At 37.6% G+C, this 27,615-nt stretch overlaps 4 protein-coding genes across 5 annotated transcripts; 3 read left to right on the top strand and 1 right to left on the bottom strand.

Moving 5' to 3' along the window:
- Positions 1-596: 596 nt before the first annotated feature.
- On the top strand, positions 597-12,845 carry LOC116295661 (uncharacterized). Of its 2 annotated transcripts, none has more exons than XM_031703557.2 (8): positions 597-1,066; positions 1,733-1,888; positions 2,318-2,526; positions 2,944-3,053; positions 3,412-3,537; positions 3,946-4,132; positions 6,241-6,411; positions 11,686-12,845. In XM_031703557.2, the coding sequence occupies exons 1-7, from the start codon at positions 736-738 to the stop codon at positions 6,409-6,411; spliced, it is 1,290 nt and encodes a 429-aa protein (XP_031559417.2). In that variant the 5' UTR covers positions 597-735; the 3' UTR covers positions 11,686-12,845. The 2 variants fall into 2 exon arrangements, with proteins under 2 accessions (XP_031559417.2, XP_031559414.2); XM_031703554.2 differs by having other exon boundaries at positions 598-1,066; positions 6,241-6,407.
- Positions 7,997-10,151, top strand: LOC116295662 (serine/threonine-protein phosphatase CPPED1-like). Its single transcript, XM_031703558.2, has one exon. The coding sequence runs from the start codon at positions 8,610-8,612 to the stop codon at positions 9,540-9,542; it is 933 nt and encodes a 310-aa protein (XP_031559418.2). The 5' UTR covers positions 7,997-8,609; the 3' UTR covers positions 9,543-10,151.
- Positions 10,937-16,097, bottom strand: LOC116295663 (transmembrane protein 50B). The gene is made up of 6 exons (XM_031703559.2): positions 15,923-16,097; positions 15,066-15,172; positions 14,199-14,269; positions 13,470-13,562; positions 12,727-12,790; positions 10,937-11,739 (listed from the first exon to the last, which is right to left on the bottom strand). Exons 1-6 carry the CDS (start codon positions 16,016-16,018, stop codon positions 11,697-11,699), a joined length of 474 nt encoding a protein of 157 aa, XP_031559419.1. The 5' UTR covers positions 16,019-16,097; the 3' UTR covers positions 10,937-11,696.
- A 514-nt stretch (positions 16,098-16,611) lies between these two features.
- Positions 16,612-17,948, top strand: LOC116295665 (proteasome subunit beta type-3-like). The gene has a single exon (XM_031703561.2). It carries the CDS (start codon positions 16,691-16,693, stop codon positions 17,306-17,308), a length of 618 nt encoding a protein of 205 aa, XP_031559421.1. The 5' UTR covers positions 16,612-16,690; the 3' UTR covers positions 17,309-17,948.
- The last annotated feature ends 9,667 nt before the right edge of the window (positions 17,949-27,615 follow it).

Genomic DNA, 27,615 nt, shown 5'->3' with positions numbered 1-27,615 from the left:
ACTTCAAGAGCGCAAAAAACTATTTTACACGGCACTATATAGTTTTTGTTATTTTCCGCAATAACAGGTAATATCCCATTATTTTTCAAAGTTTAAGACAATTCTGTTTATTAGAACAATGTAAAAAATCGTTATGTTTGTTTTGTGCTCAATTTTTACGATAACCTACACACCGAAGAACCTGAACGAAAAAAAAATCCATTGTCTACAATAGTTTATTAAAACAACTTTTATCCGTATTTTATAAATATAGCGTAAGTTACGAGTTCGGAGAAAATTACTCATGCTTCTTTCTTAGTTTCGGTTTTGTGATATTTTTTTTGTACAGAGCTTCACGGATTTTCGCTATTTTTCTTCCAAAATTGTACAAACGCATGTCATTCAGTGATTATCTCAAAAACGAGCTCGGGACACCCCATTTTTCTTTGCGTTTTTGAAGTCAGCATTAAATTTCAGGTTAAACGAGTTTTAATTATCAATTTTCTGTTATTATTTCCCAAAATAGTCAGCCACCTTAACTGAAAAGTGCGAGTTTGGTGCTGACCTATATAAATGATTTTATTCGCATGGGTTGCCTGTGGTACGCCTGGCACAAAATGTACTTTTAGTTTCAGTTGAGAAATCGAAAAATATGAAGGGAAAAACTCTCCTTTTATGACGCTAAAAGCTCGCTTACCATGGAAAAAAGATTAATTATCTTATTTTCTATTCTTTTTGAAGTCTTCTGAAGGAATTATGAATGAATTGCCATTCGAACTTGTAGACAAAATCTTTAATTATTTGGATGGCTTGTCTCTTGCAAAGTCTAAAGGAGTTTGTAGAAAATGGCGAGATCTACACGATCAACACAACTATAATGTACTCTGGAGAAAGGTTTGTTTAACAGAGATTCCAAAAGATGTGCTTGTTGAAATCTTGGGGTATACAAAGAAGGATTTATTAGAACATTTAGAACATAAAGAAGCAGAAGTGAGCTGCTGGAAGGAAGTTTATAAAGAATGGCACAGAAGTAGATTCATAGGAAAATGGCCTACTATGTGTCTAGAACTGAAAGGACATTCATCAGGTACAGGAGGAATTTTATGCATAAAAGATATATAATAAAAGAACAGCATTGGATGAAATCTTTGTGATGTGTGTGAGGTCATAGGTTCATACACAATACCTTAGTGGTCAGAATTAACAGACGTTTGCTATGGTTTGGATGAGGCCCTATGAAGGGATGGGGTACCCAATTTCACAATTGCCTATGTTGCAGTTTCAGAACAGGGGCCTTGCTGTCGGTAATGGACCCTTTTTGAGTTCCAAGGGTCTATTCATTAGAGCAGTCTGTCAAGGCCATGTCACTTGTCGCAATTTACCCCTAACAGGTTCCTTTGGATGATCACATAAAAATATTCTAGTTTTTCAGTTCTCTATCATTTCTCAGTGTTATCCTCAATTGTGCATGAAATATTCTGCACTGAGAACAGATTATCCTTGGAATTCTAAAAAAAATTTATTCATTTGTATTACTGTACATAATTTCTCACCTCATTGCTGCATGGTGTTTAATACAAAGAAAAAACACTGAGCAATAGATAACTCATAGGAGAATTGCAGTTCTATGTAATTTTGAGATACCAAACAGAGAATCACAACTTTATCTCCAGCTTTATGTTATCATTATTTTGCTTATCAGACATATACATTGTCTATAAACAAATTGAATGATTATTTTAAATGTGTAAAGGACCAGTATATGATGCCAAGATTTCAGGAGATAGAGTAGTTACATGTGGGGAGGACTGTACTGTAAGGATATGGGATGCATGGACTGGTTGCTGCTTAAAGACTTTTCAAGGCCATGAACACAGAGTTATTTGTCTGGCTTTACGCAGAAAACCAGGTATGTAAGCTACGTCTCCATGGTATCCAGTTATTTCAATCGGGAGAACCTACATAGCACTCAGTTGATGTAATATGTATTCAGAAAATCTAGTCTTGCTATATGCGCGGAAACTCCAGCCTCGGGTAGGAACTATTATTCGTGGTCACTGAATGGAACTGTATAATTATAATTTTTATAAATAGCTTAACCAACCTAGCAACAAACTAATTACCTATAGCCATGTACACAACCTACCAAACTACATAAGCACACCCACCCACCCACCCACCTACCCTGCACCCATCCAATCAACTCACCAAACAAACCAAATAAACAAACAATCAGTAACAGCCTTGAAAAGAAATCCAGTCCACCTAAACACCCATGCAACATGTTAGTATTTGCATTATGATTAATCATGTATAATGTATCATTGTATATCAATAGGAGTGTCTTTACACCATGATAAGCCACATGACTTAATAGTATCTGGTTCAGATGATTGTACTGTGTGTATTTGGCATATGGATGACCCAGGTGTCCGTGTCAAGCGTCTAGTTCACCACGCTTCTCCTATCAATTGTGTTGCCATTCAAAGAAATATTGTAGTTGCTGCTTCAACAGAGGGCAGTGTTGCCGTTTGGGATTTTGAATCGGTAATGTTATTATGTATTTTGTTTAAAAATGAACAAACTAGTGATCTATATATATTATGAATGCTGCATTCTAGTTGGTTGTGCTGTTGGTTGTCACAGACCTTTGAATAATATACCTGCTATCTCGTCCCTAATTGGAATTAGCATCTTAGGTTTTGCAGAGGGAGGAAAACCACAGAATGAGGAGAAAAACCCTTGAAATCAAGGGAGGCACTAACATGTTATGCAGTGTCCAAGAAATCAAACTTGAGAACTCGAGGTGGGAGGCAAGTGCACGTCAAGTTACCACAGTACTCTGCCCTAGATTTAAGTCATTCTCCACACAAGTCACTTGTTTTTTGGTTTTGGTTTTTTCATTTTCTTTTTATCAATATTTAAAAATATAGTTGTTTAAGTAATGCCCTGTTATGCTTGCAGAATGATTCAGAGATCCTTTTTAGGATCAATTCCATTGACTGGGTCAGATATGTTGGCCTCTTGAATGATGCAGTCCTTACTGTAACGGAAAAGAATATTTTGGATTTATGGTAAGAATAACATTGTTTGTTATCATTTATGGCTCTTTAATGAGGCTTTACTAGCAGGCGTAACTCAGTTGGTTAGTGTGTGGCCTTCAGAGTGGGATTCAGGTTACTGGGAATGGGAAATGTTTTGAAAAATATGGAATAAATGGGAATTTGGATATTGGGGGTAGAAATCAAGATGGTATTTCTTTAAGAGTACCCTGACTACCCAGAGGAGGGAAGGGGGACACTTAGAGGGGTTCTCAGATGATGCATGGCAATAATACTTTGTATTCCTATTATATAATTCCCCTATGGTGCTCTTTGTCGTTCTATGTAGGGATATAATTTCTCAATTGGGCTTCCTGTGTTTTCTCCCCAGGTCATTATCAACTGGTGAGTCATTAGTATCTGAAGTGGACTTCCATCATAAAGAAGGCATATGCCAAGCAGCTTCTAGAGGAGATACTACACTAGCTTTAAGTCGCTGTGGAAAACTTGTAGCATGGTACAGTATGTCAATAGGAAATAATTATTGAGGGGAGGGGGTAGCCTTCCACACCTACATAGGACCAAATTATGTCGCAAGGAGAGAAAGGGTGAGAGACAAAGCTGTGTAGTACACTTATAGGACCAAGTTATGTCCCGAGGAGGGGAAGGGAGAAGGAAAGAGTGTGTACCACACACATAGAAAATTGTGGCTCAAGAAGGGAGGGGGGCAAAAGGCTGTGGACCACTTCCATAGGAACAAATTGTTACCTTCTTTTTCTATTTGTTTTTAAGATGGAAAATGGAGATTAAATAAAATAAATTATTGACTAAGACTAGCCCAAAAATTCAGATCACATAGGTTAATATCTGAGCTCTCTCATTGAGTTGTTTTTATTTTCATCGATTTTTTTGCATTATTTTCCAGGCAACATGCATATGGTGTCAAAAGTGACCTCCGTACAAGTGTATTACGTAATTATAAAATCATTGGTCCAGGAGCTGCTGGTGTTCAGAGGGGAAAATGCCTAGCTTTTTCAGGATGTCTGGTTGCTATAGGAACAGAGATAGGACCTATCTATGTGTATCACTTGGAAAAGAATTGGGACAACCAGGTGTGTTTGGCATTAACTATGAATTATATTAGTCCAGATGTGGACCCATCCCTTATAAGAACAAACCACAGGTAACCCAATAAAAAAGATTAATCCTATCTATGTGTATCGGTTCTTAACCAATTGGTAAAACCAGGTGTGTTTGCCATTAACTAAGGATTATATTAGTCCAGAGGCGGGTCCCTTATTTGGCAAAACCACAGGTAACCCAATAAACGGAGCTGTCAAGGAGCCAGAATTAAAGGTTCAAGAAGTATGTATATTACAGTGAGTAGCGGTAATACCTATTGGATCTCGGATTTAATCACATTTTAATCAAGTTTTTTCCCTCCGCAAAGTCACGCTAAATTACAATTCTATCTGTGAGTTAACGGCATTCAGACTTAAATCAGCCCAGAGGTTGTTTCAGGGTTCACTATCTGTTAGTTAGCCATGCCCTGACTTAGATCAGCCCAGAGGTTGTTTCAGGGTTCACTATCTGTTAGTTAGCCATGCCCTGACTTAGATCAGCCAAGAGGTTGTTTCAGGGTTCACTATCTGTTAGTTAGCCATGCCCTGACTTAGATCAGCCCAGAGGTTGTTTTAGGGTTCACTATCTGTGAGTTAGCCATGCCCTGACTTAGATCAGCCCAGAGGTTGTTTTAGGGATTGATCTGTGAGTTAACCGCGTCCTGACTTAGATCAGCCCAGAGGTTGTTTCAGGGTTTGATCTGTGAGTTAGCCATGCCCTGACTTAGATCAGCCAAGAGGTTGTTTCAAGGTTCTATCTGTGAGTTAGCCATGCCCTGACTTAGATCAGCCAAGAGGCTGTTTCGGGGATTGATCTGTGAGTTAGCCATACCCTGACTTAGGATCAGCCCAGAGATTGTTCCAGGGATCGATCTGTGAGTTACAGCCATTCTCAATCACACGCGCCCTCTAGCGATTGTTTGTGTCGCGACGAAGAAGGTTTTGGTGGACGTCAATCACAAGGCGTTTCCATAACATTGTCGGAAAACACAAAGCTATAAGGGCACGTGCCTATAGAATGTCATGGAAACGCCTTGATTGACGTCCACCAAAAGCTTCTTCGTCACTACAGAAACAATTGCAAAAGCGGCGAGTGTGATTAAGAATGGCTATAACCGCGCCCTGACTTAGATCGGCTCAGAGGTTGTTTCAGGGTTCGATCTGTGAGTTAACCGCGCCCTGACTAAGGTCAAACCAGAGGTTGTTCCAGGGTTCGATCTGTGAGTTAGTCGTGCCTTTGATCAAGGTTTTTCTTGCGTCCTATGTGATCTAATTATTATCAGTTTTTAACGTTCTCAGTTGTCTTAAAACGCTCTATCATTAATATTTCGTTTGTTGAAAGGAAAAAATAGTGTGAGTTTAACCCAAACAAAGTGTGTGTTATTCCTAAGAGATTTGACTCAAACAAACGCCTAAAGAAAATTCGGAAGCAGATTTACAGTGTTGCTGTTCCGCTCGGACCAGACCGTTGTCTTTTACATCATAATCGTTTCTCATCTTGCCTTAGGGTTTTGAAATGTTTGTAAATACAGTATAATTTCCATCACTGTTGAAGAAGACGTTTTTTTAATGCCTTCATATTTTCGAAATTGTGAACTGAATCATAACTAATTTGTTTTTCTTTCCCTTAACCCAAAGACATACACTTGATGGATTGTCTCTCGCCATTATTATCTTATTACTAGTTATTTTTAACCATATTCCTTTCGGGTCCAGTCGCGTAGGCTTGAGCCGGTCGACGACAACGTTTTTTGAATTGACTGTATAACCATACGTTATCCAATGCGTAACACATCTAGAAACCAATTGAATTTGCTGGTAGTTGGAGCGATATATAAAACACCAAAGTGTAAAATTATTTTAAAAAGTAACAGCGCCCCTTTATATTTAATAAATAGTCCTACGTTTGCTCCCTGGGCATCCCATAATTTTAAGATGGCTGCCGTTTCAGTAAAAAGGTCTGTTAAATTACTCGATGTGTGTGTATGAAGGAGGAGGGGGGGGGGGGGGGGGAGGGTAGGGGTACTTATGGCTGGAAATGCTATTCAAATTCATTCCCTATTTTTATTTGTTTTCTTTTATTTTCTCTCTCCTTCAAGTTTCAGAAAGTCCACACCATTATTCACAGTGGTAGTACAGCTCCCAACTCCGTTGCTTTGGGTGACGATGGGACAGGACCAATGTTACTAACCGCAGGAAATGATGGGATAGCTCGGGTACATAGATGGTTTCCATTCAGTGCTACTAATTTAGCAGTTCACGTGAAGTAAGTAAGTCAAAGTCTTTAGCAGTCTATTTCACTTCAGCCACGCTGGCTCATTGGTTTCATTTCAGCCAATCAAATTGTTCCGTTTCATCCAATAAATCTTAAAGCAATATTTGAATTTTTTAAAAGGCCTCTAAGAGGCTTATTCGTAGGAACTGTCACGAACCAAATCAAACCATTCTTTTTTAAAGAAAAGGCATTAAAACACTTTATTCATACAGGAAATTTCTTTTTCAAGTCCTCTTCAAAGGGTGTTGGTTAATATTCCATTAAAGATTTAACTAGCTTCTAGATTCGAAATAAAATTCAAATGCGAAAAATCGATTTTATTTCTAATATTAATAGTAATTCAAATAAATTTAATAGTTCCATTTCCGCCACTTTCCTTTAAATCGGCATTAGGAAATCTCTTAGTGATGTTGGTTAAAAGGAACTGTGTTGCCAGATTGTCGAGAAACAAAGTACAAACATTTTCGTTTCCATTGATTTTTTTTTCGGTAACCGTCGGTTCGATTCTCTAAACCTTAACGAGGTAAACTGATTGCAATTCGATCTGTGAGTTAGTCGTGCCCTTACTAAGATCAGCCCAGAGGTTGTTACAGGATAACGATAATATTTCAAGGTTTGGAAGGTCTCTAAGTATTAAGATAAATAAAAACCGTTTGCTAGTCTTTGAAGCTAATCCTCTAGAAATTGTTTGGCTCACGAAAAGAAGATTCTTGCATTTACTTTTTGTTAAGTAAACTTAAAATTTTTTCGAATTATTTAATTTTTTAGTTTATATCTTATTTCATTATATAATTTTTTAAACGGTTTTTTTCATGTTTGTTTTCCTTTTCAAATCCTTCTTTTTCCCATTTCCATTTTGTCTTACACATCCATTCTGATTCTTCCATTACCATTTCCTTTTTTACGGTTTCCGTGCCATTTTCATATGCCTCGTAGTTATATTTCCATGTTTTTGTTTTTCATTTTAGTTTCTTTTTCCTTCTGATTTTCCATTTCCTTATACATTTAGTTTTTTAATTTCTATTAATATATATTTCTCTCAATTCTTCTTTTACATTTTCTTTCCTTTTCTTGTTTTATTTTCTTCTTTGAATGAAACGTTTCCTATTTTTTCTCAATAAATTCAAAATTTATTTCTACTTTGAATCTTTCCATTGAATAAGAATTGAATAAAACCCCGATGATATTGAGACTGTAATGAAACAAAAAATGCAACAAAAAAAAACACCGCTTCCTTCTTCCTTACCGAGACAACCAAATGATACTGAACCCATTTCCTTCGTTAATTATAAAATATTTCTTTGTACAAGAGTATAATTTTTACCAACAGATTACCCCAGTAGAAAAGGAAATTCAATATATCACGCTGGATTCAGACAGCTTCTTATATTCATGAGAGATTTCCTAAAAACCCCAAAGCTAAAATGAATTTAAGATTCTCGTTTGCGGCAAACGTGAAACGTCAGTTGAACATTAAAAAATTCTTTAAAATTAGTGCAAAGGAAGTCGCAAAAATCTCCAAGTAGTAGATAAACAAAAGAATACTTGTCTTTGTCGAGAAAGTTTGCAAAAGGTAAAGTGAAATGTAGGGAAACGATGAAAACGTGGTCACGTTTGCCGTTTGAGGGAAGGAAAAACGGGGATCTTAATCTGCCTAACAACTAGAAACGCGCGCGCGATGAAAAGATATCAGCGTTTTCCTTTTTAAAATAACTTTTTGTCATCTTAAGAATAACAAACACAACAGCATAAATAATTGATATCTCGTTTTCTCACTGTTGCTATAGACGCCACGTTAAACGAAGAGAATTTTTTATAAAATCAATTGCAAACGATATTCAAAACTTAGGTTTGCTGGTGGGTGTTTTATTCTTGATGACGAAGCACAACATTTCACAGGAAATGGTGGTGAGTTTTTTTACATGAGAGGTTTACAAGGTCGACATATCAGTTCGTGAATGGCTCGATAGTGTAATTAAAAAGAGTTCTTTTGACAGTTTTCAGTCTCAAGGAGTTGACATTTAGCTTTACTTAGGCTGGCGAGGTCCTTTTATGAACAACGCATGACTGAATGGTAATGAGAATAATAAACAGATATGGAGATGAGATTCCGAGAGGTTTAATTGTACAGTAGTACAGACGCCGCGTACACTGCTTTCAATCCTTTCTTTACGTACGAGTTCGCTAACTAAAATGAATTTGGAAATTCCCCCAGATGCGTTGGCGATCAATCAGTCACAAAAAGCGGGAAAGACGCCTGAAGAGAGTAAAATACTTAAAGCTCAAAACTTTAAACTGCCGGGATTGACACGGTATCGAGAAGGAGTCATGAAAGAATCTTTTTATTTCGTTCAAATAGTGGACCCAAGGTTTGGTTTTGCGGCAAGCCCAGAAGAGAGCTGTGAAGACGAGAAAAATAATATGGAAAAACTGATGTCACTATTGAATGATTTGAACCCTAAACCACGGTTTGTAGTCGTCTGTGGTAACTTCACGAATTCTAAGCCTGATGAACAAGAATACTTCCCACAAGTAGAAACATTCAAGGATTGTTTCCAGAAATTGGATTCTGAAATCCCAGTTATATGTGTTTGTGGGAAGAATGAATTTGAAAAAGAACCTCAAACTGCGAGCATTGAATCTTACAGGACAAATTTCGGTGAGGATTGGTTCGCGTTCTGGATCGAAGGAGTACAGTTTATCGTTTTGAACTCTCTTTACTATGTGGAATTTAAGGACTTGGATGGTTTTGCTGTAGAGCAAGATGAGTGGTTGGATTCAGTTCTACTTGAAGCGCAAGTAAATCCACCTCAGTATCTTGTTGTTATTCAAAATATGCCATGGTTTTTATCCGACTCAAACGAAGCGGAGAATGACAACAACATTCCCTTATCAACGCGCCATAAAATTATTCCCAAGATGAAAGAGGCCAACGTCAAAGCTTTAATTTCTGGAAACTCTAATAACAGCAGCAAAAACGAGGGTTTGGAAGCCATTCAAACTTCTCCTTTCAGCGACAAAGATAGTCCAGGCTTTCGTATTTTTAAAGCCAAGACTGACTCCATTCAACATAAATATTTTACTCTAGACAACACCCCGAAAGATTTGAATAATGAATTCAATTGATATTTTTCATGTATTAAGCTTGGATAACAATGTTTTTTTTGGCGTGATCTTTCCGAAAAAAAATCAATCCCAGGTGTTTTGCCTTGGGACGAACTCATTACAATTTTGCCACCTATTAGAATTTTTTTTACAAATTTTCTTCGTGGCAAGTCATTTCCACTTCTTTTCTAGTTGTGTATTTAAATTAAAGTGTCTGAAGACAAGGCGAAGAAAAAATATTAAAAGAAAGAGTTTCTAAGGTGATTTGCGAATTAAGTTGGAATTTTGGACACGAATAACATAAAAAGAAACGCAAAGCAGATAAATTAAAAAATAAATTGAAGAAAAGAGATGAGCATAGCGCTTAAAATAAAATTCAAAATTTGTCCGATATTTTCTCGTGGCAGTAATATTATTTGTTTTTCCACAATTGACTTTAGGGAATGTTACAGTTCCTTTTTCCAGTATAACAATGTTTCAATGATACTATATGAAATTAAACCCTGACATATTGCAAAATCTTGACTCAATCAATGGAAAGGTATCTTTTGCTTTACATTAAATAAGTAGGAACACAACTTTATTATCTTATGATCAAAGCAAAAATAAAATTGTTTTTGACAGATCGTACATTTGTGTCTCAGTGTGATAAGAACGCATGTTAAAAAAAAAATAATCTTCGTCGGGAATTATCAAATAAGTGCCAAATTCCACATTATAATATTTTGTTTCAATTTAAACAAAAAATGCGACATTTAGGTAACAAACTGCACGAAAAGTCTTAAGTTACTTGATATAGTAAAATCTTAATGGAAATTCGTTTTACGAACTTCTGTAATAAAAAATAAAGCAAAGTAAATCCAATTTGCGATGTTTCCCACCGGAAGAAAGGTTATCAATATGCGGGAAGTCGATATAAAATTTAATTGAATGGGTTTAAAACTTTATTTTGCTTCAATAGGACTTGCATTGCTAGTGGTATTGCAGGCACTTAATTTATTTTTACACCAAGATAACACTTAAAACCACGCATATAAATACAAATGCTCTTGCTATGTATTGATATTGGATTACGATGTTGATGAGAATATCACTAAATGACTGATAAAATCTAATACCAATGAAATAATAAAGTTACAATTTATTAAAAGTGAAAAATTGCAAAAAGGAATTATTATGAAAATTTTGATAAACTGTAAAAAAATTATTTTAGTTTCATTATATATAATTATGTAATTGAAAAAAAAAGGGTTTACTCAAATTCTAAAAACTAATTAACATCTTTTTTCCTAAATAGAAATAAATAAAACTTAGACTAGTTTTAAAATGAAAAATAATTATATTATGCTAACTTTGGCAGGAGACATAAAGAAAGATAAGTGAAGATAACAACACAAATAATTAGATGATAAATGTTGAAGTTTATAAATTTTATTTTTATCGTCACAGCATTTTTTACAAGCAGTAGTGAAAAAATACATAATACAAAATAAATACCGTCATTACTTTCCTTTTAATTAAAAAAAAGAAGGCTGTTTCCTACATTAACCAGTATTTAATCTGATTCCCAAACAAATTGAGAGTTTTTGCAGACAAAATGTGATTTTTCGTCATATTTAGTTATTTAGGAATCTAGTCTGGATGGCCAGTGACAAGGCTTTGTGTTCTTTGAAACATAAACCTTCACCCAGTTCACAGAATATTAAAACCACAACATCAACTTTTTTGTACAGCGAAAAATAATTGAGGGAATATACTTTTGTCTCCTGAAAGAGTAAATATTGGAGATTGCCTACTTTATGACCATGCACGTGTGGATTGACACTCAGGGTGTTCATTGGTCGATCACTAGCCAATCATCAGAGGAGAGATGTTTCGATATAACAATAATAGATTGAAACAATAGGTTGTTGACGAATCATTCTTAAGTCAAGATTGTCAAAGGATAGATGTTTCATTTTTAACTATTATAGAATAATACAAATCAATATAAGGTCACTTGAAATCCAAATTTTATCCTACAAGCAAAAGTATTATTGCCTCTAAACGATAGGTTTTGTATCTTCAAGTGACCACGTCCATGGCAATGCGTTAAATACTATATCTTATCTAAGATTGTTGTGCATTTCCTGTGATTACATTAATCTTTTTAATTCATTTTAAGGTCTGATGATTCTACCAAGATTCCTCTGTGCGACCAAACTTGAAAACAAAGGCACTTGAGAAAAAAAATTAAAATATTGCTCAGTTAGAAGATGGCTACTTCACTAAATAGAAAAGAATCTTAAGCCATGCAAATAATTATTAGACTTTCTTTAAATGTCGCACCCTACTGACACCCTACCAACACCTTATAAAAACACTTACAACACCAACACCAACACCCTACTGACACCCTTCCAATGACACCCTACCAACACAATACTGACACCCTACCAACACCCTACCAACACCCTATAAACACACTACTGACACCCAACAACACAGTACTGACACTCTATAAACACCCTTCTGACAACCTACCAACACCCTATTGATACCCTACTAACAAACTACTGGCACCCTTCCAACACCCTTGTGACACACTACCAACACACTACTGCCATCCTATTGATGCTCTACTGACAACCTATCAACACCTTACTGACACCCTACTGACACAAACAACACTGACACCATACCAACACACTACTGACACCCTACCAACACCCTACTGACACCTAGCAACATCTTATTGACACCCTACAAACACCCTACTGACAACCCACCAATACCCTACTGACACCCTACTAACAATGACATCATACCAACACCTTACTGACACCCTACCAACACTGACACCATACCAACACACTACTGACACCCTACCAACACCCTACTGACACCTAACAACACCCTACTGACACTACTGACACCATTACAACACTATGGTAGTGACACCCTACCAACAACCTAGACACATCCTACTGACACCCTACCAACACCCTAGTGACATCTGACCAACACCCTACTAATGTCCCATCGACACCCTATTGATACTCTTCTGACAACCCACCAACAGACACTTAAGTGATAATCCACTGGCTACTTTTCAACACTCTACTAACAACCTACTGATAATCAACTGACACTAGTGATCGTAATATTTATCAATTGACAGGGGGAGATAAGAAATTTACAATCATCAAGAACATAAGAGTATTACCTGAAAAAAATAAGAGCATTTTGTAGGAATATTGCAACACCAGGCCATGGATCAGCTACACCAGCTGTAATGATCACAAAGAAATTGAATTAAAAAAATAAATTTATTTTTACTTGCAATGAATGAGTTGTGATAAAAAAATTATAATAATTTGCAGAACATGAGAAACATGTTAAGAGAAGCTTTCCAATAACTCTAGCAGAGTGCTTTTCAACACTTCTCATGCACTATTCTGCTAAATACTCAATAGCTATTTTTCAAAATGTGCGAGCACTGTCAAATGTATTGCGTTCTCAGATCTTGAAAACAAGGCATTTTTGGCCAAGACTATTACGCACGCTATGGATAACACATACACAAAACTTTGAAAATTCTGTTAATTAAAGAAGAAATACTTTGAAGTTTCTCTTAGTTGGGGAAGAAGATAATGCTTTTGTAAAAACATAGCTCACTTCACACAAAATATTTTCTTTAAGGGTTTTTGAAATCACTTGTCACTTATGACGCTGCCCAAAAATGCCTTGTTTTAATGTCTAATATTTATGAAAGTGCTCGCACATCTCAGAAATCATCTATTACTATATGACAGGGTTAGCCCTGTGAGAGTGGTCATTGTTAGAACTGTTGGCACAGCAATACGGGTGAGTATTTTCATGTATAATCTATCAATATGACAGCAACTGTCAATGACCTTATCAGTACATTTTGTAAAAACAAAGGGATGCTTTTGAATTTCCACATACCTGGGACAACATAAGCACCAAACAGAATCCAGCATGCACCAATTAAACCCCCAAAAGCCATGAGAAAACCCATTATCAGCCACACCCTTGCACCTAGACAATAAGTAGAGTTATTTAACTCATTATAATTCATGAGGAAAACACAACAGAAATCACAACTGTGAAGAGTGTTGTAAATCAGATACAGAATCCTGTTCATTTGCATAAACTTTAAGATGGATTTTCTTGGCCAGATTCACTTTTATATTGACAATTTTAGCGAAACACAAAGGAACTAACCTAGACGTTTGATAAGTAATCTACAGTATGAGTGGCCGTTTTGTATCCAATATACAGATATCGGATACAACACGGCCACTCATACTGTATATATCACTTAAAATGTGCTGATCTTCATTAATTTCAGGCTTGGACACATGATAAAACACTTTTCAGGTCTAAAAATAACAATGTTCAGCCACAATTGGCACATGTCTGGCCATGCTGAAACTCCTCTTAGCCTGGTGCTTTTAACTGGTCATGTTGATCAGTCTGATGTGGCTGGTCATCATGTCTGGCCAATGATTGAGCAGTATGATTTTTAATCCCTGCTTTAAAGTGTCAAATTTGATGAATGAAAAACTATTAGGATATCAAATCACTCTTTTGTGTCAGATTTAAAGTACGTATTTATTAATTGAATCATTTAGGGTATGGTATGCTATTTGATGATTATCTTGCTATACTGACCTGTTTGACCCAGACATCCTCCAGTAGAAAAAGACTCACCACGCACTTGAGCATTAGACACTGCATTTATCCTGAAGACAAGTCCAGATTATGTACAATATCATAGAATGCTCACTCTTTTTTTAGGATGTTCTAGGCATTGTGTGTGTGCACTCATCATGATGAGGTCATTCCAATGTTTTTATGAGAAAAACATAAAGAAAAGTTTTTCAAACACTTTATTTTTTGTACAAATTGTACTAAATAGTGAGAAATATCATATTGTTTATTTTCTATTACATCATTGATGCTATTGAGTTTGGCTTCGACAGCTAGATGCTTTGTGTTTGCAAAGGCCAAAAGTATGCACTTTTGTTGATCAGGCATTTACACAAAAATAGTAATCTTTGGTTGTCCATGACCTTCCATTTTTGAGAACTAGAACCTTTAGGAAACAAGGGTAATGTAGAAGTTATGATTGCCTCTTACTTCTAGGGTCACAGGCTTGATTCCTGGATTCGGCACCACATGTGAGTAGAGTTTGGTTGGGTCAATCCCTGGATCAGAAATTATCCATACCCCCCTCATGGAGGATTTTTTAAAGACCCCCATTACCTCCAGAAATTTGAATTTTCTTCCATACAAACTCTGTAATTTTTGTTCTTTTTCTGACCCCCCTACCCTTCGGAAATACCAAATTCCTCTGTGGGGTGGGTATGATTAATTTCTGGAACTACACATTATACACTTTTCCTCCCTCCTGCAAAACCTAACATGCTAAATACCAACTTGATCTGAGAGTCATATATAGCCATGCCTTGACTTTGAGCATCCCAGAGAGAATTTGTTTTAGGGCCCAATTAAATTTAAGGTTCTTTTGGAACTCACATAAATACAGCTACTGTAGAGAAAACACCAGGGGAATGGTAAGCAGGGTCAAATGTCGTTTTAGGATAAGCAGCAGCATCAATCATGATCCACCATCCTATGAAAAACTGAAAAACATTTCAAAATAAAATGTACATCAAATCAAACAAGATATATCAGGGACCACGTAGCACCCTTAAAAGTGGTGGGGCTATATATATGAGACTAGTATGGTAAGGCTATTATTGGAAAATACTAAGAGACAAGTAGGGGTAACACACAAGATTAGCCCCTCCCTCTCCACTGGTAAACAAATAAATGATACTCTAAAAGACACATGGCCTGAAATTGGGAAAACGTTACACCCAAAGTAAAGAGGTCACAAAATTCTTTAACGTAGTTTTACTGCCTATATGTAATATATGTAAAAAATACAATTCTTTGCTTCAAAACTTGAGATTTAATGATGTCAAACAATGTAAATATTAACAAACCATCACCCTTCAGCATATATAAAACAGCTGTTTTTGAATGCGAATGACTTCAATCAACAAACCTTAGTTTGCTCTCAAATTAACTTAGTTTAAGGTCATGAGAGTGAACTTCAAACAGCACACTTTAGATTAAATTTTATATTAAAAGCTTACGGTAAACTTGAAAGAAGCTAAACCTTCAGCAATGGGGGGAAATATCTACGAACGAATTATAGATGCTTACATTCAATATAAGCTATAACTTTTATCATCAGAATAAGATTTCGAGCTCCTAGATCATGGAATTGTCCTGGAGCACTGTTGTAGTTCATTATTTATGTACAATTTATGTAGAATTCAATGTACAAAAACCAGCCAAAAATCTAAACAGTTCGATCAACTTACCAACCCTCCACTGACAACAGAAGCGATCATATTCCTTCTTTCAGCTACTGCATCAGTCCATCCTGGACAGGAGATATTATCTAGACAGCCGCTCATCTTAACATGCAGCTAGAAAATACTTTATATATTTTTATTATAGAATGATCGTCATTCTTCTCTATTTTTGACCGAATGATTTATGAATATTTATCACAATACCCATAATGCCTTGAGATTTGCGAAAAATTCAGTTTTAAAAAATTATAACAAAAAAAACATTTTAGATTTTAAATCGAAGAATCACATTTAAAAACTTTTTCTTTTATTTATTTTTGGAACATTTTGTGGATCTAAATATAAAGAAATGATTTATTTTTAAGTAGTATTTTTACTTTTTTAAGTAATATCTAGAAAACATTGGGTTATTTCTCAGTCTCCTTTCTCTACGCGCGGTTTTGAATGCACAAAATATAACCATGATGCAGTGCGTTGTATAAAGGCTTTAACAACGAGCTTTTAGGCAAACAGAAATTTTAAAAAATCTTCCACAAACAATGTGTAGCACTTCATTAACGATTTCTTTTACAAGTTAATGGTTTTTTCTTAAAACCTTTGTAGGAAATTCGATAAAAGTAGTGGTATCCAGTCTCCTCATTCGCAAGCGATTTTACCCACAATGCATGACGATTAGTGCTTTGTAACCAGGCTGGGTTAGTCAGCAAGAAATCCGCCATCTTTGTTCTGTGAAAAACTCCTCGTGTTGTGGCTTTTTCTTCCTATTTTTTCAACATGTCTATAATGGAATATAATGGAGCTGCTATTATAGCAATGACTGGTAAAAATTGCGTTGCAATAGCAGCTGATCGGCGTCTCGGAATGCAAGCGCAAACCGTTTCATGTGACTTCCAAAAGATCTTTCAAATGGGGGACAAACTCTTTTGTGGTCTACCAGGCTTAGCTACAGATGTTCAAACCGTGGCGAATCGGCTAAAGTTTAGATTGAACCTCTATGAGCTGAGAGAGAACCGTAAAATCAAGCCCAAAACCTTTTTAAGTATGGTGTCTAATCTTCTTTATGAAAGGAGGTTTGGTCCTTACTTTGTTGAACCGGTTGTAGCTGGATTGGATCCCAAGACGAACGAGCCTTATATAGCTGCTATGGATCTTATAGGCTGTCCTATGGAGACCAAGGACTTCGTAGTCAGTGGAACCTGTTCTGAACAGATGTATGGCATGTGTGAGTCTATCTGGGAACCCGACCTCAAACCAGAGGATCTGTTTGAGAAGATATCTCAAGCTCTGTTAAATGCAGTAGATCGTGATGCAGTCAGTGGTTGGGGTGCTGTTGTTCATGTTATTGAACCAGATAAGATTACTACCAGGACTCTAAAAGCAAGAATGGACTAAAAACGATATTCATAGAACAAATCATGTACAAATAATACAAAAAAAAAAAAAAAAAATAGAAAGACAAGTTAACAACTTTTCTCTTTTAGTGACAGTTTTCATACAGTATCTTCATTATCAAAGTTTCTTTTTGTTACACAGAACTCATAGGATGTATTTTTGCACATCTCAGAAGGGTAAATTGCTCTTTGCCTAGGAAGGCGCACTTTTCTTTTGCTCCAGGGTGGGTAAAACAAAGAGTCTATTCTCAGTGGAATAATTAAGAAAGGCCCTACCCTACAAGCAGAGTCTACTTTTAACTTCCTTTCCTTCTCTCATCCATGAAGAAGGAAAAAGGAGATCCTGCTTGCAGGGTAGAAAGGCTCATCAAACATGATATTCTGTCCAAAACTGTCAACTATCTGTCAACTACCAGTGTTTGATATGAAGTGTGTGAAGATAGGGAAAAGTGCTTTTGTAATTATGAAACTGTATTATTTGAAAAAGAAACTTCACTTGTTGGTGTGATATAATGTTGTTAAATGTACAAATATCAAGCTTTGGCTTTATGATTTCATTCAAGAAACTAATTTTCCCCATCAAATTAGGTCTGGTTTACACAGCGACATAAGCAAAAGCAATAAAAACTTTTCCATTCTTATGCTTACGTGGTTATATAACATAAGTGGACTGGAGAAACAGAGCAGTTTTTGTATGAGTGGGAAATGATACAGAAAAAATCATAGCTGTGCTGTAGCTGTACTGTATTTTACTGTAACTATGATTTGTGATTGCATAAATTGCTGTAAGAGAATGGGAAATGATTTAAATGTTAAGGACTGTTGTATGAATGGATGAATCCCAATTACTAAGTTGGATTCATTCATGGCATACAACAATGTTAACCTCTCTGTTTATGTCTCTAGTCTGAACTGGGCCTACATGGAGTTTCATCCAAACAGATTACTTTGGTGAAAGAAAATAGATTTACCACTCAGGGACTGGTGGAGCTATCAGCTATCTATTCTTAGCTGTCAGTTCCAGACCCAGATATGGAACCGAAACTAATGATGGCTACAAAGGAGACTAGCTATCATTCCCATTTTCACTGCCCAAAAAAACAATGAAAACAGTACTAAGGGAATAAAAATTGTTTGAAATTGGAAAACATTTCCGCTTGCATGCAACTGAAAACATTCACTCTGGTAAAAAAATATATATTAGGTTGGGTATCCTGTGTCATTTTGTTGAAGAAATGAGCCCACGATATAGCAAGTATAGCACTAAACTTCATGCGGTATCGCATTTGTGATCCTAGTTAAAAGCTTTCTGTACAAGACATTAACAAAAGTCTTCACGAAGTATATACCTATTATCGCCTTGACCTTTAGGACTGGTTGTTGATTGTTACTTCATGTATGACCACACGAAATGGCACTATCTTGGGGTTGTGTGCTATGGTAGTGTTGCAACGTTCGGTGTCAGCTTTAGTTATCCGTGTAGGTGCAGCACATGTGGTTGGTGTAATACCCGTAGTACCTGTAGTACCCGTAGTACCTGTAGTTTCTGTAGTAGGTGTAGTAGGTGTAGTATCGTATACCTGTAGTACCTGTAGTACCTGTAGTATCCGTAGTACCTGTAGTATCCGTAGTACCTGTAGTACCTGTAGTAGGTGTAGTACCTGTAGTATCCGTAGTACCTGAAGAACCTGTAGTAGGTGTAGTAGGTGTAGTACCTGTAGTACCTGTAGTACCTGTAGTATCCGTAGTACCTGTAGTAGGTGTAGTACCTGTAGTACCTGTAGTATCCGTAGTACCCGAAGTACCCGTAGTATCCGTAGTACCTGTAGTAGGTGTAGTACCTGTAGTACCTGTAGTATCCGTAGTACCCGTAGTACCCGTAGTATCTGTAGTACCTGTAGTAGGTGTAGTACCCGTAGTACCTGTAGTACCTGTAGTACCTGTAGTACCTGTAATACCTGTAGTATCCGTAGTACCCGTAGTGCCCGTAGTACCCGTAGTACCTGTAGTTCCTGTAGTATCCGTAGTACCTGTAGTAGGTGTAGTATCCGTAGTATCCGTAGTACCTGTAGTACCTGTAGTACCTGTAGTATCCGTAGTACCTGTAGTATCCGTAGTACCTGTAGTATCTGTAGTACCTGTAGTACCTGTAGTATCCGTAGTACCTGTAGTAGGTGTAGTACCTGTAGTACCTGTAGTACCTGTAGTATCCGTAGTACCTGTAGTATCTGTAGTATCCGTAGTACCTGTAGTATCTGTAGTACCTGTAGTACCTGTAGTACCTGTAGTATCCGTAGTACCTGTAGTATCCGTAGTACCTGTAGTACCTGTAGTATACGTAGTACCTGTAGTATCCGTAGTACCTATAGTACCTGTAGTAGGTGTAGTATCCGTAGTACCTGTAGTAGGTGTAGTATCCGTAGTACCTGTAGTACCTGTAGTACCTGTAGTATCTGTAGTACCTGTAGTACCTGTAGTACCTGTAGTACCTGTAGTACCTGTAGTACCTGTAATACCTGTAGTATCTGTAATACCTTTAGTACCTGTAGTATCTGTAGTACCTGTAGTACCTGTAGTATCCGTAGTACCTGTAGTACCTGTAGTATCCGTAGTACCTGTAGTACCTGTAGTACCTGTAGTACCTGTAGTATCCGTAGTACCTGTAGTACCTGTAGTATCTGTAGTATACGTAGTACCTGTAGTATCCGTAGTACCTATAGTACCTGTAGTAGGTGTAGTATCCGTAGTACCTGTAGTAGGTGTAGTATCCGTAGTACCTGTAGTACCTGTAGTACCTGTAGTATCTGTAGTACCTGTAGTACCTGTAGTACCTGTAGTACCTGTAGTACCTGTAGTACCTGTAATACCTGTAGTATCCGTAATACCTTTAGTACCTGTAGTATCTGTAGTACCTGTAGTACCTGTAGTATCCGTAGTACCTGTAGTACCTGTAGTATCCGTAGTACCTGTAGTACCTGTAGTACCTGTAGTACCTGTAGTATCCGTAGTACCTGTAGTATCCGTAGTACCTGTAGTATCTGTAGTACCTGTAGTACCTGTAGTATCCGTAGTACCTGTAGTAGGTGTAGTACCTGTAGTACCTGTAGTACCTGTAGTACCTGTAGTATCCGTAGTACCTGTAGTATCTGTAGTATCCGTAGTACCTGTAGTATCTGTAGTACCTGTAGTACCTGTAGTACCTGTAGTATCCGTAGTACCTGTAGTATCCGTAGTACCTGTAGTACCTGTAATACCTGTAGTACCTGTAGTACCTGTAGTATCTGTAGTATACGTAGTACCTGTAGTATCCGTAGTACCTGTAGTACCTGTAGTAGGTGTAGTATCCGTAGTACCTGTAGTACCTGTAGTACCCGTAGTACCTGTAGTACCTGTAGTACCTGTAGTACGTGTAGTACCTGTAGTACCTGTAGTACCTGTAGTACCTGTAGTACCTGTAGTACGTGTAGTACCTGTAGTACCTGTAGTACGTGTAGTACCTGTAGTACCTGTAGTACCTGTAGTATCCGTAGTACCTGTAGTACCTGTAGTACCTTTAGTACCTGTAGTACCTGTAGTATCCGTAGTACCTGTAGTAGGTGTAGTACCCGTAGTACCTGTAGTATCCGTAGTACCTGTAGTATCCGTAGTACCTGTAGTATCTGTAGTATCCGTAGTACCTGTAGTATCCGTAGTACCTGTAGTACCTGTAGTATCAGTAGTATCAGTAGTACCGGTAGTACCAGTAGTATCTGTAGTAGCTGTAGTAGGTGTAGTACCTGTAGTAGGTGTAGTACCTGTAGTACCTGTAGTACCTGTAGTATCCGTAGTACCCGTAGTACCCGTAGTATCTGTAGTACCTGTAGTACCTGTAGTACCTGTAGTACCTGTAGTACGTGTAGTACCTGTAGTACCTGTAGTACGTGTAGTACCTGTAGTACCTGTAGTACCTGTAGTATCCGTAGTACCTGTAGTACCTGTAGTACCTTTAGTACCTGTAGTACCTGTAGTATCCGTAGTACCTGTAGTAGGTGTAGTACCTGTAGTACCTGTAGTATCCGTAGTACCTGTAGTATCCGTAGTACCTGTAGTATCTGTAGTATCCGTAGTACCTGTAGTATCCGTAGTACCTGTAGTACCTGTAGTATCCGTAGTATCCGTAGTACCCGTAGTACCCGTAGTATCTGTAGTACCTGTAGTAGGTGTAGTACCTGTAGTAGCTGTAGTACCTGTAGTACCTGTAGTACCTGTAGTATCCGTAGTACCCGTAGTACCCGTAGTATCTGTAGTACCTGTAGTACCTGTAATACCTGTAGTACCTGTAGTACCTGTAGTATCTGTAGTATACGTAGTACCTGTAGTATCCGTAGTACCTGTAGTACCTGTAGTAGGTGTAGTATCCGTAGTACGTGTAGTACCTGTAGTACCTGTAGTACGTGTAGTACCTGTAGTACCTGTAGTACCTGTAGTACGTGTAGTACCTGTAGTACCTGTAGTACCTGTAGTATCCGTAGTACCTGTAGTACCTGTAGTACCTGTAGTACCTGTAGTAACTGTAGTACCTGTAGTATCGGTAGTACCTGTAGTAGGTGTAGTACCTGTAGTACCTGTAGTACCTGTAGTACCTGTAGTACCTGTAGTATCCGTAGTACCTGTAGTATCTGTAGTATCCGTAGTACCAGTAGTATCCGTAGTACCTTTAGTACCTGTAGTATCCGTAGTATCCGTAGTATGCGTAGTACCCGTAGTATCTATAGTACCTGTAGTATCTGTAGTATCCGTAGTACCTGTAGTATCCGTAGTACCTGTAGTATCCGTAGTACCTGTAGTATCCGTAGTACCTGTAATACCTGTAGTACCTGTAGTACCTGTAGTATCCGTAGTACCTGTAGTATCCGTAGTACCTGTAGTACCTGTAGTACCTGTAGTATCCGTAGTACCTGTAGTACCTGTAGTACCTGTAGTACCTGTAGTAGGTGTAGTACCTGTAGTACCTGTAGTACCTGTAGTACCTGTAGTATCCGTAGTACCTGTAGGATCCGTAGTAGGTGTAGTAACTGTAGTAGGTGTAGTATCTGTAGTAGGTGTAGTATCCGTAGTAGGTGTAGTAGATGTAGTATCCGTAGCACCTGTCGTATCTGTAGTACCTGTAGTAGGTGTAGTATCCGTATAGTACCTGTAGTACCTGTAAAATAAAATAAACACTGTCTTATTGTTCTTTAGGTGGTACTAGTTTCATATATATTGTAAATATCTGATTGGAGTGTTTATCAGTATTCGATAGGGCACACATTTTCGTATGATTGAGAGCTCAATAAGTTCTTGATCAGCGCAGCTCTACAAGACTTATTTCGATCCTTTTGAATCTATTTAATTCAGTTTATAGCGTAGCTGCCACGTGAGCGGAGCCCCATCGGACCCCATACTATCTATTACAATAGTAAGAATGGTAATCTATCGAGTTGTTTTTTCACCACTTTGTGCGCCATCATCTTGTTCTTACGTTCCTAATGAAACTATAAAATCGGCGTTTCAAAAATATTATAACTTTGTTCTTTAACGAAAACTACAACAGGCAGCAAAATTATAAACAACAATTCAATTACAATTTGATATTTGAAATGGACCCAGTTTTGAAGTTTGTATTTTGGGATTTCAACAGTGTTAGCTCAGAGGAGAATCGGAAGAAATTAGACGTTAAAGAAAAAGAGTTTTTGCGAAGAGGCGTGAGAAAGGAAGGCATGAAGGCGGAGGAAATCTCACAGACTGCAAAGCGGTAAGCAGGGAGAGAAAGAAAACGTGAATTCCGCCGAAATTTCGTGGAGGAGGAAAAATAAAATGAACGTTTATGTCAAAGAATTCAGTTAGAGACAATAATTCATGGAGGAAAAGGCAATTCACTAAAGAGGATTTAGGGGAAGAAGATTTAAGCTAACGATGGGTTTTTGTGATTGAAATCCCTAACCGAGAAAAAGTGGCCTTTAACAAGAAAAGCCTGATTACACTACCAGAATAACTTTGATTTCAATTGAAAACACTTCATAAAAGGTGCACTTCATTGATGTTAAATAAGATATCGCCAAGAAGTTGATTTCGGCAAATTATGTTTACAGTAGCTGCAGAAACTCTCGACACGGCAGTTGCTTCGCCAAACATCAACAGGACAATTGGGTGGTTAATTATTGTCATTTTAATCATATTTTCCTTCAGTATCTATGAACAGAAAAGCGACATTTGAACCTTTGAATTTTTTATTGTTTCATGCTGCCATCTAAGATATCTATAAGATATATTGGAAAACCCTTGACGCATTTCAGGTGGGGCGCAGTCTTTTGTTTAACTAATAAAGTAAACACACCTACAAAAACGAATGTTTTCGGCTTGTTCTGCAGGTATCTTTATACGTAGCTTCCAAAAAATGATTTTCAAAAAAATTTGTCTTTGGAAAATAAATTTTGGCCAGCAATCCGCAAAATTTTGCCTGCCCAGCGCAGTCCCCTAGACAGTATATTTTGTCATACCTATATCCAATCTCGAGAAAGTAAGGAAAGTCGAGGTTTAAAATAACATTCATGGTTTTATTTAAAATGATATATTATACAATCTCTATATTTCAACTAACTTGGGTTTAAACATTGCTTACACTGTGGAAATTCCTAAAAAAACCATTATGGGTTTCAAACACAATGAAGGGTTTTTTTGTTCGTTTGTTTCAATTTTCACTAAAAACCTAGACAAGCTGAGACTATAGCAAAGATTATGGATATAATTGCATTTCAAGTGCTGTAAGGGACTGGTTATAAAGTATAGGGGGTGGGCCACGTATTTTTGAGCTCCTTTTAAGGGGTTGGCCATCAAAGAAATGGGACAACTGTAATTGTACAGGGTTTTTTTTGTGTTTTTTTTGTTTTTTGCCCTTGAAAATCGGAGTGGGTCATGTATTTTTTCACCATCCGTATGGGGTGGGTCACACAAAAATAGTCTTCCAGTTATCTGATTTCGCAGGCAAACCCCCCTTCCCCCTATACTTTATGACCAGTCCCTAACCGCTTGATAACTGGTTATATGGACTATAGGGATCTTTTAATTTCTTTTGCTTCGTTTCCGAGGCTGGTTTCTTCTAGTTTCGTACAAGAAACTAAGATGGTCTTGAAGTCTTTCAACCTCTGTTTTTCCTGTCAAAAGAAATATAGTTTGATTATATGTAGTTCACGCCAAGAGATTATATTCCAGCTGTGTTGGACCTTCAGATCAAACTCAAGGTCGACCAATCAGAATTGAGGATCCAACATCATATTTTGATAAGCATTTGCCACGTTTGTCTCAAAAGAGCCCATAAAACAAGTTATTCCTTCTTTAAATTAACTGTGAACGCTAGTCGAATTCATGGCCGAATTTTAATATAATCAAAAAGAAAGTTCTTACATCGTAAACCTTCACAATGCTCGAAAAATGTAAAAAATAGTGACCCCATAATTCATTTCTCTTTACAACGTGTACTGTTGTTAACGTCGACTATTTAAAAATTAGTCCTCGAGTTCGAATGGTGTACGAGTCAATAGCCCATGGGGCCGAAGGCCGAATGCGCTATTCACTAATAGACCATGAGGGCGGGATGTCTAATTTTAGTAAAGACCTAGTAATCGGTCCAATAAAGGATGAAAAATTGCTGAAGTTTGCGTGAAATAATTTATTTTTGGTTGTTAAATCTGGCGTTTTTCGCAAATAGAGGTCTATCACTAATAGCCCCTTAGTAGCTCAGCCAATCAAAACGCTCGAGTAGTGATAGACCATCAGTTTTTTCTAACTAAAATTAGTTTCCACAAAACTGTAGGCTATCACGAATCCTGCATTCTGATTGGCTACTCGTGGGCTACTGATGGGCTATTCGTGAAAGCTCTCTAGTGGTAGCCCATAATTGAGAAAATCAAACTCGAGTGTGGTCAAGTTAAATCGCAAAAATTTCAAACTTGTATTTTTTCCACAAACTTTATTCCAAATTAATCGTAGAATAACAAGATTGTACCTAATGATGGGGTGACGGTTTTGAACAGGTATTTAGAATTGAAAAAAAAAGGTAATTTCAGCTAACGATTTTGAGTAAAACCCGTAAAAAATAAAAAAGTGGTAAATTTTTGTAAAGGAACTAAACAGTTTCAAAATTTAGCTATTAATTATTTCTCAAATCATATCGCGTACAAATAAGAAAATCATTTGAAAATGGAATAGCTAGTCCATTAGTAGAAAAGGCATTTTATGTAAATATTTAGTGATCTCAACGCAAATCAATATCATCACACCTCAGTAAAATGTAATTTTTTGTTACCGCATTTTATTAGCTCACCTCTTCTCTTCCCATGCACTCCGTGTCTTGATCGCTGATCTGAACATCCATCTTTGATAAATAAAAATAGTAATTATCTAAAAAATCATAGTTTTTGTTTAGCTTGTTCGTGTGAATACCCCCTCCCCATAATCAAAACTTTGTCCGTGTTCATTAATTTAAATGAAGTTACTAACCTTCCTTGGATTTCTTGTTTTCATCTTTATCTTCCTCATCATCCTCATCATCCTCCCCATCCTCATCGCCATCCCCATCCTCAGCCTCAGCCTCATCCTCATCCTCATCACCATCACCACCACCATCACCATCACCACCACCATCACCATCACCACCACCATCACCATCACCACCACCATCACCATCACCATACTCATCACCATCACCATACTCATCCCCATACTCATCCTCTTCCTCTATCTCATCCTCATTCTCATCCCCGTCGTCTTCGTCGTCCTCGCCCTCGCCTATGCGATCGTCCTCGCCATCATCATCATTATTTACTTCAACTCTCCTTCTGTCGTCTTCTCCATCATCCACTCCATTCTCGGAACGGCTGCTTGTGCTTTTTCGCAGAGCTGGTAAGAAAAACAGTATAGTGCTCTATTTTGACTGAATATAAAGTGTTTTACATTATGCGAAAAATTCCCTGAAGGGGTGTCGTTCCAGAATTTGTACATGACGCCTGTTTGGCATAATATGGAGACAAACGACACACACCGCACTAACAAACTTTCATGTTGTAAACGTGAGAGGGGTAAGACTGGAATATATATGTGTGTGTGAGAGATATCAGTAAAAATTAGGTGGATATTTCAGTGAAGTAAGCAGTTGTTTAGGATCCAATTTCCAAAAAGGACCCTACTACACCTACTACAGGTACTACAGATACTACATCTACTACAGGTACTACAGGTACTACGGATACTACGGATACTACGGATACTACGGATACTACAGGTACTACGGATACTACGGATACTACAGGTACTACAGGTACTACAGGTACTACGGATACTACGGATACTACAGGTACTACAGGTACTACGGGTACTACGGGTACTACAGGTACTACGGGTACTACGGGTACTACAGGTACTACAGGTACTACAGTTACTACGGATACTACGGATACTACGGATACTACGGATACTACGGATACTACGGATACTACGGATACTACAGGTACTACACCTACTACAGGTACTACAGGTACTACGGATACTACGGATACTACAGGTACTACGGATACTACAGGTACTACGGATACTACAGGTACTACGGATACTACGGATACTACAGGTACTACAGGTACTACGGATACTACAGGTACTACGGATACTACACCTACTACAGGTACTACAGGTACTACGGATACTACAGGTACTACAGGTACTACACCTACTACAGGTACTACGGATACTACAGGTACTACAGGTACTACAGGTACTACAGGTACTACAGGTACTACGGATACTACAGGTACTACAGGTACTACAGGTACTACAGGTACTACAGGTACTACAGGTACTACGGATACTACACCTACTACAGGTACTACAGGTACTACGGATACTACAGGTACTACACCTACTACAGATACTACACCTACTACCGTTACTACACCTACTACACCTACTACAGGTACTACACCTACTACAGATACTACGGGTACTACGGATACTACGGGTACTACGGATACTACAGGTACTACGGATACTACAGGTACTACAGGTACTACAGGTACTACAGGTACTACGGATACTACGGATACTACACCTACTACAGGTACTACGGGTACTACACCTACTACAGGTACTACAGATACTACGGGTACTTCGGGTACTACGGATACTACAGGTACTACAGGTACTACACGTACTACAGGTACTACGGATACTACAGGTACTACGGATACTACGGATACTACAGGTACTACAGGTACTACGGGTACTACGGATACTACAGGT

This window comes from Actinia tenebrosa, unplaced genomic scaffold (assembly GCF_029948245.1).
Source record: "Actinia tenebrosa isolate PJP-AT-01 unplaced genomic scaffold, QUT_ActTen_1.0 PGA_scaffold6__47_contigs__length_16458017, whole genome shotgun sequence".
In the NCBI taxonomy this organism is placed as follows: domain Eukaryota; kingdom Metazoa; phylum Cnidaria; class Anthozoa; order Actiniaria; family Actiniidae; genus Actinia; species Actinia tenebrosa.
Note: the sequence above shows the minus strand (reverse complement) of the source record. Positions and strands in the feature narration are given on the sequence as shown.